This window comes from Gorilla gorilla, chromosome 13, assembly GCF_029281585.2.
Source record: "Gorilla gorilla gorilla isolate KB3781 chromosome 13, NHGRI_mGorGor1-v2.1_pri, whole genome shotgun sequence".
Taxonomy (NCBI): domain Eukaryota; kingdom Metazoa; phylum Chordata; class Mammalia; order Primates; family Hominidae; genus Gorilla; species Gorilla gorilla.
Window position 1 is genome coordinate 118,859,120 of NC_073237.2, and position 12,224 is coordinate 118,871,343.

The following is a 12,224-nucleotide window of genomic DNA, read 5'->3' on the forward strand; positions in this document are numbered from 1 at the left end:
ACTAATTATTCATTTTCTCTCCAAAAGTCTTAGAGCTGGAACAGTGAGAAAAGTCATGAGCTCAACCCTGAAGTGGAGAAGAGGCACATTCTTTGTTTTTCACCAGCCACAAGGCTACAGCAAGAGTATCTCCCTTTACCTGCCTGGATGGGAACCCAGGGGACTGGTGCCGGAAGTCTGTGGTGAGACACAGTTAGGGGCTAATTACTGTATTTCCCTTAATATTCCCAGTTGAGATGTGCCTTTGCCGGACACCGAAGACAGTCAACTCCTATGGGAATATAAATAAGAACTTTTATTACGTACAGATTTTTTTTTATTTATAAAGAACTTTCACATCTATAAGATTTTTTAAGCATCACAATAATATTTGATGTAGATAGTATTTTTCCCATTTATTGAGTTTGACAATGTCTCAAAAGTAAATGGTTAAATGAGTATTCAAACATAAACACATTAACTTCAAACCTAAAGCCTGGTTTCATTCTAGGCTTTCTTCCATGTTGCCTCCCTTATATTAGTGAGCTCTATATTTTAAATAATTCTTTTGGGTTTTTTGTTTGTTTGTTTTGTTTTTGTTTTATTTTTGTTTTGAGACAATTCTGTTGCCCAGGCTGGAGTGCAGTGGCATGATCTCAGCTCACTGCAACCTCTGCCTCCCAGGTTCAAGTGATTCTCATGCCTCAGCCTCCCAAGTAACTGGAATTACAGGTGTGTGCCACCACGTCCAGCTAATTTTTTGTATTTTTTAGTAGAAATGGGGTTTTGCCATGTTGCCCAGGGTGGTCTCAAACTCCTGAGCTCAGGTGATCTGCCTGCCTCAGCCTCCCAAAGTGCCTGGATTATAGGCATGAGCCACCGCTCCTGGCCTATACAGACTTTCTCCTTCCCACATTCAATTTGGAACTGGAAGGAGAGGTGTTACTAGTCCCTGAGGATTAAGAACACTTTTCAAGGACTAGAGATTTATTTTCCTCATGGGAAACACCTGAATACATGCAGGATTTATTTTTGGTTAGTGATGACACATAATAATAGTTGGAACAGACTCAGGGCTCAAAAAGTATTCTTTGACCATAAAAATGAGTGTGAGAATCTTCAGAAACCTGCTACATTCAGGTTGGCAAAAATATAAAAGAGATGGAGAATTAAGTGGAGGAGATTGCTTTTTTCATTATTTCTTTGAATAATTTGTGCATTCATTTACTCATTCAGAAGAATATTGTATAAATATGATGTGGCAAGAATTTTGTGAGGCACTGTAAGTAAAGAAAACACAAGTTTCTTTTTTTAAAATTTATTATTATACTCTAAGTTCTGGGGTACATGTGCAGAATGTGCAGGTTTGTTATATAGGTATACACATGTCATGGTGGTTTGCTGCACCCATTACCCATCATCTACATTAGGTATTTCTCTTAATGCTATCCCTCCCCTAACCCCCCCACCCATTGACAGGCCCTGGTGTGTGATGTTCCCATCTCTGTGTCCATGGGAAAACACAATTTTCTATCCCCAAACAGTTCCCAATCCATTGAATGAGATCGACAAAACCGTCCACATCAGACACTGTAATGAAGGTAAGAGCCGAGTGCTGTGGGAACACAAAGGGGGGCATCAAACCCAAATTAAAGGCATCAAGCAAGTATTCTGTGTGGGAAACTTATGAGGGGAGAAGAAAAGACACACCATTCCTTTATTCCATATATAAATATATATATATTTACACTCGCCAGACTACGGAGGATTCACCACCAGACTGGAAAGCAACAGCCTGGGTTCCAGAGTCAGATACAAAACTCACCAGACTGTGGAGGATTCACCACCAGACTGGGAAGAAACAGCCTGGGCTCCAGAGTCGGCCACTTGTCCGTGCACAGACAAGGAGAGGTTTCATGAAGCTTCGGTGCGGTCTGGGACTCTAGCTCTTTTTGTAAGAAGTTGTTTTGCATGAGGCCCAGTGACGAGGGCCCTTTGCAACTGGGCTCAAGGAACACAAAAAGATCAACTTGTTTTTGCAATTATCTATTGTTTTTCAATAACCAATGTATAGGAATAGATTGAAATAGAGATTTCTCCGAAACAGTACTGGATGAATGCCTCAAGGGGCTCACACAACCTGTTCCCGGACTTGGTGACCGTTGTTTGTGTCCACGTTCAATTGAGTTCAAATTTAATATTTAACTTTTTCTCCACATTGGGCCTCAATTTGATACTCAATTGTAGGAAAATACCCTTACAGATACATGGGGAAGGCACGGTTGATAGATTACAGATACATGGTAAGCACAGGAGAATTAAAAACACAATTAATAAAAACCGCACCTACGATAGCTTTGCAAGGAGAGTAATATTGTGAGAATTGTCGGGGATAGACATAACATTTAGTATGCAGTAAGGCACAAACCCCTCCTTGGGCTGTGGTAAGCATATCTAATGCCTCTCGATTTTGCAACACAACAGTGCACAGCTGAGCAAATTCATCTGATAACAACATAAGTCCAGTGCTACTATCATTAAGAGCTTTTTCTACATGTAAGCTTAATATTTTAATTTGTTGCTGAAGCAGGATTGTACTGGTGGCAGGGGAGAATACTGTGATAGGGTACCATCATCAGGGAGTCTGGTGCATTCATAACCAGCGATGTTTGTAAGCATTTAGATTACTGGGGAGGGAATATTATCCCAGATGGTGAATGGAATTAATGGCCATCCCCAAATGCATCTCCCCATCCAATGTGGGGTGGTGAGTGTAAATATATATATATATATATATATATATATATATATATATCTTTTCCTTTATCCCCTTCCCATTGCAACTTGCTTATTATATCAATTTGCTTATTATATCATTGGCTTGTTATATCTGCATTGCCATTTACGTGGGATAAAGCTTGTTTACCCTTAAAGGTATTGTGTGTGTGTCTTTTCTTCTCCCCTCATGCGTTTCCCACACAGAACAGCAAGGTAGGCTTGTAGAAAGTTACAAGTAAGCAGAAACTCAAGAAAATCAAAACAAGTAGAAGGTGATGTCAACAACATAGAGGCAGAGCAAGTGAAAGCGAGAGAAACAGAGGAATAGGAAAAGACCTAGAGAAGAGAAAGGATGGCAAATTTAGGAAACAATTATCAGAAAAATTAGAATGGCTAAAATGTACACTTGAACAGGGGAAGAGGTTCAGGATGAGTCCAGAGAAACTAGAAGGAATAAATCATGCAGGACCTTAGAAGCCATATTGAAGAATTTGCATATTACTCAAAAAGAAAGAAAGAGCCATAGAAGGACTTGATCAGCAGATTGACAATCATACTAAACACAGTTGGTATAGCTCAGGAGTGGATAATGAGCATGTGTTTGCAGTGGGCGGAGGACATGTTGGCAGAGCAGGCATGGGGTAGTGGAATGCAAGAGCAGAAACAAAGAGACTCATTAGGAGAAGATGACAGCTGTTTAGGTAAGAGATTATGAAAGTCTGTATAAGAGAGTGACCATGATGTTAGAGAGAAATATATTGATTTCAGTCTCCATAGTCAGAATCTAATGGATATAGTAATTTTGATGTGAGTTGATTTTGATAAGAATGTAGAAAATAAGGAGAACAAAGGACTTGAAAACCTCTCTAAATTTATGGCTTGGACAGCTGAGTGTATGGTTGTGCTATTCACTGAAGGCAATATAGAAGGAGAAAAAGATTTGAGAAGTTGTATTGCATAGAGTATGAGGTACCTATAGTTCATCCATGAGACAAATTTAGTAGGCAGGTGGATATATTTTGGATAGAGATAGAAATTCATGGACTGTCAACATAGAGGAGGATGAGATTGCCTTAAAACAAATGAGGTTAGTAAAAACTGAGGAAAAAGAAGAAGGAGGGGAGAGAAAGGGAGAAGAGGAGAGGAAAGGAGAAGGGAGAAAAGCAAGGAAAGGGAAGGGAATAGTTGCTGAGGACAGACCACAGGGAACATTGACAATTAAGATAGTAGCAGAGAAATAAAGCCCCCAAAAGACATCAAATAACAACCAGAGATGGAGAAGGAGAATATAAAAATGTAGAGCCAAGGTTAAGTGCTGAAACCATTCATTGGATTTGGTAATAATGAGGATTTCAGTGACATGACTAGGAGCAATGCGAATAAAAGGTGGGAATGGAATCTAGATTACAGTGGATTGAATAATAAACAGGATGTGCACATGGTGGATGGTTAGAGTGACTCAACATTGAAGCTTTGGTGGAAGAGTGGGAAGGAAGGACCTTGCGGTAAAGACAGGCAAATTGGTAAGAGAGCTATAAACCATGCAGCTCATCCTGAAGAGGTAAGAGTGAAAGCAAAACAAATTTTGGGGAAAAATGAACAGGATCAGAGACTGGATAGATTTATGAGGCCAAATATCCTATATAACGGGTAGGATAAAAAAGAAAAAAGAATTGAATGTTTAGATTTAACATTTTTTCTTTTTTAACTTTTATTTTAGATTCAGGGGGTACATGTGCAAATTTGTTACCTGGGCATATTGCTTAATGCTGAGGTTTGGGGTATGAATGATCCCATCACCCAGGTACTGAGCATAGTACCTAACAGTTTTTCAACTGTTGCCTCCTCCCTCCCTCCCTTCTCTAATAGTTCCCAGTGTCCATTATTGCCACATAAGTCCTTGACTACCCAATGTTTAGCTCTCACTTATAAGTGAGAACATGTGGTATTTGGTTTTCTTTTCCTGAGTTAGTTCACTTAGGATAATGACCTCCAGCTGCATTCATGTTCCTGCAAAGGACATGATTTCATTCTTTTTATGGCTTCATAGTATTCCATGGTATATATGTACCACATTTTTTTATTTAGTCCACCATTGATGAATACCTGGGTTGATTCCATGTCTTTGCTATCGTGAATAGTACTGTGATGAATATGCAAGTATATTTGTCTTTTTCGTAGAACAACTTGTTTTCCTTTGGCTATATACCCAGTAATAGGATTTCTGGGTCAAATGGTAGTTCTGTTTTGAGTTCCTTGAGAAATCTACAAAGTGCTTTCTACAGTGGCTGAACTAATTTACATTTCCACTAACAGTGTATAAACATTCCCTTTTCTCCGCAGCCTCACTGACATTTATTGTTTTTGACTTTGTTCCTCTTTACTGATTTTACTATTTCTTTCTCTTGTCTGATTGCTCTGGCTAGGACTTCTAGTACTATGTTGAATAGAAGTGATGAAAGTGGGCATCCTTGTTTTGTTCCAGTTCTCAGGGGGAATGCTTTCAACTTTTCCCCCTTCAGTATAATGTTGGCTGTGGGCTTGTTGTAGATGGCTTTTATTACCTTAAAGTATGTCTCTTGTACACCAATTTTGCTGAAGGTTTTAATCATAAAAGGATGCTGGATTTTGTCAAATGCTTTTCCTGTGTCTATTGAGATGATCATGTGAGTTTTGTTTTAAATCTGTCTAAGTGGTGTATTACATTTATTGACTTACGTGTGTTAAATCATCCCTGCATCCTGGTATGAAACCCACTTGATCATGGTGGATTATCCTTTTGATATGCTGTTGGTTTTGGTTCACTGGTATTTTGTTGAGGATTTTTGCATCTATGTTCATCAGGGATATTGGCCTGTAGTTTTCTTTTTTTGTTATCTCTCCCTGGTTTTGGTGTTAGGTTGATACTGGCTTCACAGAATGTGTTAGGAAGGATTCCCTCTTTCTCTATTGTTTGGAATAATGTCAATAGGATTGGCACCAATTCTTCTTTGAATGTCTGATAGAGTTCAGCTGTGAATCCATTTGGTTTTGGACTTTTCTTTGTTGGCATTTTAAAAAATTACCGTTTCAATCTTGCTACTTGTTATTGGTCTATTCAGAGACTCTATATCTTCCTGGTTTAACCTAGGAGGGTTGTATATTTCCAGGAATTTGTTCATCTCCTAGGTTTTCTAGTAAATGAGCATAATGGTGTTCATAGTATCCTTGAATGATCTTTTGTATTGCTGTGGTATCGGTGGAAATAGCTCCCATTTCATTTCTAATTGAGCTTATTTGGATCTTCTCTCTTCTTTTCTTGGTTAATCTCACTAATGGTCTATTAATTTTATTTATCTTTTCAAATAACCAGCATTTTGTTTTATTTATCTTTTGTATTGTTTTTTGTTTGTTTCATTTAGTTCTGCTTTGATCTTCGTTATTTCTTTTCTTCTGCTGGATGTGGGTTTGGATTGTTCTTGTTTCTCCAGTTCCATGAGGTGTGATCTTAGATTATCTATTTGTGCTCTTTCAGAGTTCTTGATGTAGACATTTAATGCTATGAACTCTCCTCTTAGCACTGCTTTTGCTGTATCCCAGAGGTTTTGGTAGATCACATCACTATTATTCAGTTCAAAGAATTTTTAAAATTTCATTGTTGACACAGCGATCATTCAGGAACAGGTTATTTAATTTCCATATATTTGCATGATTTTAAGGTTTCGTTTTGGAGTTGATTTCCAATTTTATTCCACTGTGGTCTGAGAGAGTACTTGCTATAATTTCGATTTTCTTAAATTTACTGAGACTTGTTTTGTGGCCCATCATATGGGCTATTGGGAGAATGCTCCATGTGCTGATGAATAGAGTGTATATCCTGAAGTTGTTGGGTAGAATGTTCTATAAATATCTGTTAAGTCCATTTGTTTTGCGGTATAGTTTAAGTCTATTGTTTCTTTGTTGACTTTCTGTCTTGATAACCTGTCTAGTGCTGTCAGTGGAGTGTTAAAGTGCCCCACTGTTGTTGTGTTGCCATCTGTGTCATTCCTTAAGTCTAGTAGTAATTGTTTTATAAACTTGGGAGCTCCAGTGTTAGGTGCATATACATTTAAAATTGTGATATTTTCTTGTTGGACTAGTCCCTTTATCATTATATAATGTTCCTCTTTGTCTTTTTTAACTGCTGTTTCTTTAAAGTTTGTTTGGTCTGATATAATAAAAGCTATTCTTGCTTGTTTTTGGTGTCAATTTGCATGGAATATCTTTCCCACCCCTTTACCTTAAGTGTATGTGGGTCTTTATGTGCAAGGCGAGTCTCCTGAAGAGAGCAGAAACTTGGTTGGTGAGTTCTTACACTCTGCCATTCTGTATCTTTTAAGTAGAGCATTTAGGCCATTTACATTCAATGTTAATATTGAGATATGAGGCAGTATTCTGTTCATCATGCTATTTGTTGCTGAATACTTGGTTTTATTTTCATGGTGTTATTGTTACGTAGGTCCTGTGAGATTTATCCTTTAAGGAGATTCTATTTTGGTGTATTTTAAGGATTTGTTCCAAGATTTAGAGCTCCTTTTAACAGATCTTGTAGTACTGACTTGGTAGTGGAGAATTCACTCAGCATTTGTTTGCCTGGAAAAGATTGTATCTTTCTTTCATTTATGAAGCCTAGTTTTGCTGGATACAAAGTTCTTGGCTGATAATTGTTTTGTTTAAGGAGGCTAAAAATAGGACCCTAATCTCTTCTAGTTTGTAGGGTTTCTGTTGAAAAATCTGCTGTTAATCTGATAGGTTTTCCTTTATAGGTTACCTGATGCTGGTGCCTCACAGCTCTTAAGATTTTTTCCTTCATGTTGACTTTATATAACCTGAAGACTATGTGCCTAGGTGATGATCTTTTTACAATCAGTTTCCCAGGTATTCTTTGAACTTCTTATATTTGGATGTCTAGATCTCTACCAAGGCTGGGGAAGTTTTCCTTGATTATTCCTTCAAATATGTTTCCCAAAATTTTAGATTTCTCTTCTTCCTTGGGAACACCAATTATTCTTAGGTTTGGACATTTAACATAGTCCCAAACTTCTTAGAGGCTTTGTTCATTTTTTAAAAATTATTTTTTCCTTGTCTTAGACAGATTGAGTTAATTCAAAAGCCTTGTCTTTGAGCCCTGAAGTTCTTTCTTCTGCTTGTTTGATTCTATTGTTGAGACTTTCCAGTGTATTTTGCATTTCTCTATGTGTGTCCTTGATTTCCAGAAGTTTTTTTTTTTAAATGTATGCCATCTATTTCACTGAAGAATTTTCCTTTCGTATCCTGTATCATGTTTTTGATTTCTTTAAGTTGCACTTCACCTTTCTCTGATGCCTCCTTGATTAGCTTAATAATCGAACTCCTGAATTTTTTTTCTGGCAATTCAGAGATTTCATCTTGGTTTGGATCCATTGCTGGTGAGCTGGTATGATCTTTTGGGGATGTTAAAGAACCTTGTTTTGTTGTATTACCAGCATTTTTTTCTGGTTCCTTCTCATTTGGGTAGACTATGTCAGAAGGAAGATCTGGGATTCAAGGGCTGCTGTTCAGATTCCTTCGTCCTACCGGGTGCTCCCTTGATGTGGTGCTCTCCCCCTTCCCCTAGGAATGGGGCTTCCTGAAGCCAAACTGTAGTGACTGTTTTTCCTCTTCTAGGTTTAGCCATGCAGTGGGGCTACCAGGCCCTGGGATGGTACTGGGGAGTATCTACAAAGAGTACTGTGATATGATCTGTCTTCAAGTCTTGCAACGTGGGTACCAGCACCTGCTCTGGTGGAGGTAGTAGCAGGGAATGAAGTTGACTGTGTGAGGGTCCTTGGTTGTGTTTTTATTTAGTGTGTTGGTTTTGTGTTGGTCGAACTCCAGCAAGTAGGTGGTGCTTTCAAGAGCACATCAGCTGCGGTCCTATGGGGAGGATGCAAACTTGCCCTAGGGACACCTAGTTAAGTATTCAGGTTTCTTAGGTGGGCAGGGCCATAGAGCTACCAAGAGATTATGACCTTTGTCTTCGGCTACAGGGTGGGTAGAGAAAGACCACCAGGTGGGGGCAGGATAGAAGTGTCTGAGCTTAGACTGTCCTTGGGTGAGGCTTGCCGCGGCTTCTGTGGGAGTCGCAGGTGGTTCCTAGGCCAATGGAGTTATATTCCCAGGGGGATTATGGCTGCTTCTGCTATGTCATACAGGTATGAATCCCAAATATCTGAGACGGTCTCAGTTAATTTAGAACATTTATTTTGCTAAGGTTGAGGACATGTGCCTGAGACACAGCCTCAGGTGGTTCTGATGACACGTGCCCAAGGTGGTCAGAGCACAGTTTGGTTTTATACATTTTAGGGAGACATGAGACATCAATTAACATATGTAAGATGAACATTGGTTTGGTCTGGAAAGGTGGGACAACTCAAAGCAGGGAGGGGGCTTCCAGGTCATAGTAGATAAGAGACAAATGGTTGCATTTTTTGAGTTTCTTATTAGTCTCTCCAAAGGAGGCAATCAGGCATGCATTTATCTCAGTGAGCAGAGGGGTGACTTTGAATAAAATGATAGGCAGGTTTGCCTTAAGTAGTTTCCAGCTTGACTATTCCCTTTAGCTTAGTGATTTTGGGACCACAGGATTTCTTTTTCTTTCACACAGGTCACCAGAGAAGTGGGGGAAAGCTGGCAGGTGAGAAAGACTCACCCTGCTCCCACGCAGCATGCATCCTAAAGGCCAGTCTTACTCACACCGTGTCTCCTTCCCCCCTCTACGTCCCGACAGCACTGAGTCTGTTTCCAAGCAGCAGGTGACCAGGGCTAAGAACTTTCCCAGACCACAAGCCTTCCTGTTGAGAAAGCAAGCAGACTCACAGTTTTTCGGCATCTCAGGGAGCCTGCAGCAGTGATCCAGTTCCTTCAAAGGGTCTGTGGATTCTCTTGACTTTCCTGGTATGTTCTTGTAGATAGTTCTTGGAACCAAATTTCAGGATGTGAGTCCCCACGTGCTTCTCTGTCCATCAGAGTGGGAGCTGCAAGTTAGTCCTGCCTCCTATCTACCATCTTCCTCCTGATATTGGCCTATTCAGTGTTTCAATTTCTTCCTGATTCAATCTTGGGAGACTGCATAGTTTCAGGAATTTATCTATTTCCTCTAGATTTTCTAGTTTGTGTGTGTAGAGGTATTCATAATAGTCCCTGAGGATCTTTTGTATTTATGTGGGATTAGTTGTAATGTCACCTTTGTCATTTTTTATTGTGCTTATTTGGATCTTCTCTTTTTTTTTTGTTAATCTAGCTAGTGGTCTATTGGTATTTTTTATTCTTTCAAAGAACCAACTTTTGGTTTCATTTATTATTTGTATGCATTTTTGGGTCTCAGTTTCATTCAGTTTTGCTCTGATTTTGCTTATTTGTTTTCTTCTGCCATCTTTAGGCTTAGTTTGTTCTTGTTTTTCTAGTTCCTCTAAGTGTGATGTTAGGTCATTAATTTGAGGTCTTTCTAACTTTTTGAGGTAGGCATTTAACGCTATAAACTTTCCTCTTAATACTGCTTTTGCTGCAGTGTTTGTGGCATTCCAGAGATTTTGGTATGTTGTGTCTCTATTTTCATTTATTTCAAAGAATTTTTTGATTTCTGCCTTGATTTCATTGTTTACCAAAAAGTTATTCAGGAGCAAGTAATTTAACTCTCATGTAATTGTGTGGCTTTGAGAAATCTTCTTGGTATTAATTTCTATTTTTTATTCCATGATGGTTTGAGCATATGATTGGCATGATTTTGGGTGTTTTTTTTTTATTATTGAGATGTGCTTTACAGCCAAGCGTGTGGTCAATCTTGGAGTAGGTTCTATGTGCAAATGAGAAGAATATATATTCTGTGGTTGATGTATACCTCTCTAGCAATATTAGAAAAGTTTTCTTTAATTATTCCCTCAAATATATTTTCCAGGTTGTTTGTTTTTTTTCCTTCTTCCTCAAGGATGCCAGTAATCCATAGGTTTGGTCACTTTACGTAATCCCAAGGACTTTGCTCATTAAAACAAATTTTTAAAAATTATTTTTTATTCATTTTTATTAGACTAGGTTGATTCAAAAAACGGATCTTCAAGCTCTAAAATCTTTATTCTGCTTGGTCCAGTCTATTGATAAAGCTTTCACTTATGTTTTGAAATTCTTTAAGTGAGTTTTTCAATTCTGGAAACTCCGACTGATTTCTTTCTAAGGGGTTTATCTCTTCTTTCATTTCCTGGATAGCTTTAGAAGATGTTTTATGTTGATTTTCAACCTTGCCTTGAATCTCATTAAACTTTTTTGAAATCCATCTTTGAATATTTTATCTGTCATTTCTGAGATTCCATTTTGGCTAGGGACCTCTGCTGGAGATCTAGTGCAATCCTTTGGTGGTGTCACTACATTCAGATTTTTCATTGTGCCAGAATTCTTGCACTGGTTCCTTTTCATCTGGAGATGCTGGCACTTCTAATTTTTGTGATTATTTTTGTGCAGATAGGATTTTTTCCTTTTATTTCTTTCCCTATAATGTTATTATTTATTATTCCCCTTTTCTCCTCTCCCCATGGGGTGTAACTGTAGAGAATACTGGTGGGTAGGGTATTTTGGCATTGCTTCTATAGCTCCATGTGCTTCTTTTGGCAGATTTTATATTGGGCTGTGCAGTTCCTCCCAGAAGCCTATAGATGGCACTATAGGTAACAGCTGGCTGCAGACAACAAGGTTGGGTCTGTACTTAATCCTTGTTTACTGGCAGAAGCTCCCTCTTGCCTCAGGCAATGATCTGATTTGAGGAATGCACAGTAGTCTGAGCACCCTGCCCAGGCCTGTGAGTTGAGCCATGAAGGGCAGGGCTGGACTGGGCAGGTTTACCTGCGGGTCCCTTGATGGCAGGCATAAGAACCAATGCCAATGGAGAATCCAGTGGGTGGCCACCAGGATCCCAGAGGTGTGTCTAGCTGTGGAGCAGGGAAACCTCCTTAGTTCCAAGTTCTCTGCATGGGGACAGGGGGCTGCCTAAGCTTTCAATCCAGGAGAGTAAGGGCTCAGATCCCTGGAGATTTGCCTGGCATGAAGCAGAGGGGAGCCCCCTAAACCAAGATCTCTGCACAGGAGGGATGTGGCATCTCAGGCCGCTGAACCAGGCAAACAGGTGCTTTGAATGCCTGGAGATCTGCCTGGGCATGGATCAGAGAGAGCCCCTGTGCACCAAGATCTCTGCACAGGAGGGATGGAGGCAACTCAGGTTGCTGGATGAAGCAAGAAGGTGTTCTGACTGCCTGGAGATCTGCCTGGGCATGGATCAGAGAGAGCCCCTGTGCACCAAGATCTCTGCACAGGAGGGGTGGAGGCAGCTCAGGTTGCTGGATGAAGCAAGAAGGTGTTCTGACTGCCTGGAGATCTGCCTGGGCATGGATCAGAGAGAGCCCCTGTGCACCAAGATCTCTGCACAGGAGGGATGGAGGCAACTC

General features: G+C 39.6%; 1 protein-coding gene across 30 annotated transcripts in view; it reads left to right on the forward strand.

Annotated features, from left to right (window-relative positions):
* Positions 1-12,224, forward strand: part of LOC101135678 (olfactory receptor 1J2) — a 142,581-nt gene that overhangs the window by 24,750 nt on the left and 105,607 nt on the right. For 23 of the 30 annotated variants that reach the window (XR_010130352.1, XR_010130354.1, XR_010130355.1 and 20 more), the window contains 2 exons: positions 28-182; positions 1,524-1,580. The exons of 2 other annotated variants lie outside the window; for them this stretch is intronic. Coding sequence is in view for 6 of the 28 variants with exons in the window: in XM_063696763.1 (XP_063552833.1) it covers positions 28-182; positions 1,524-1,580 (212 nt within the window). In the remaining 22 variants the exon portion in view is untranslated. Of the gene's footprint in view, positions 1-27; positions 183-1,523; positions 1,581-1,736; positions 2,913-12,224 lie in introns of those variants that run through there. 5 more of the 30 variants (XR_010130350.1, XR_010130351.1, XR_010130347.1 and 2 more) reach the window with 1 other exon arrangement.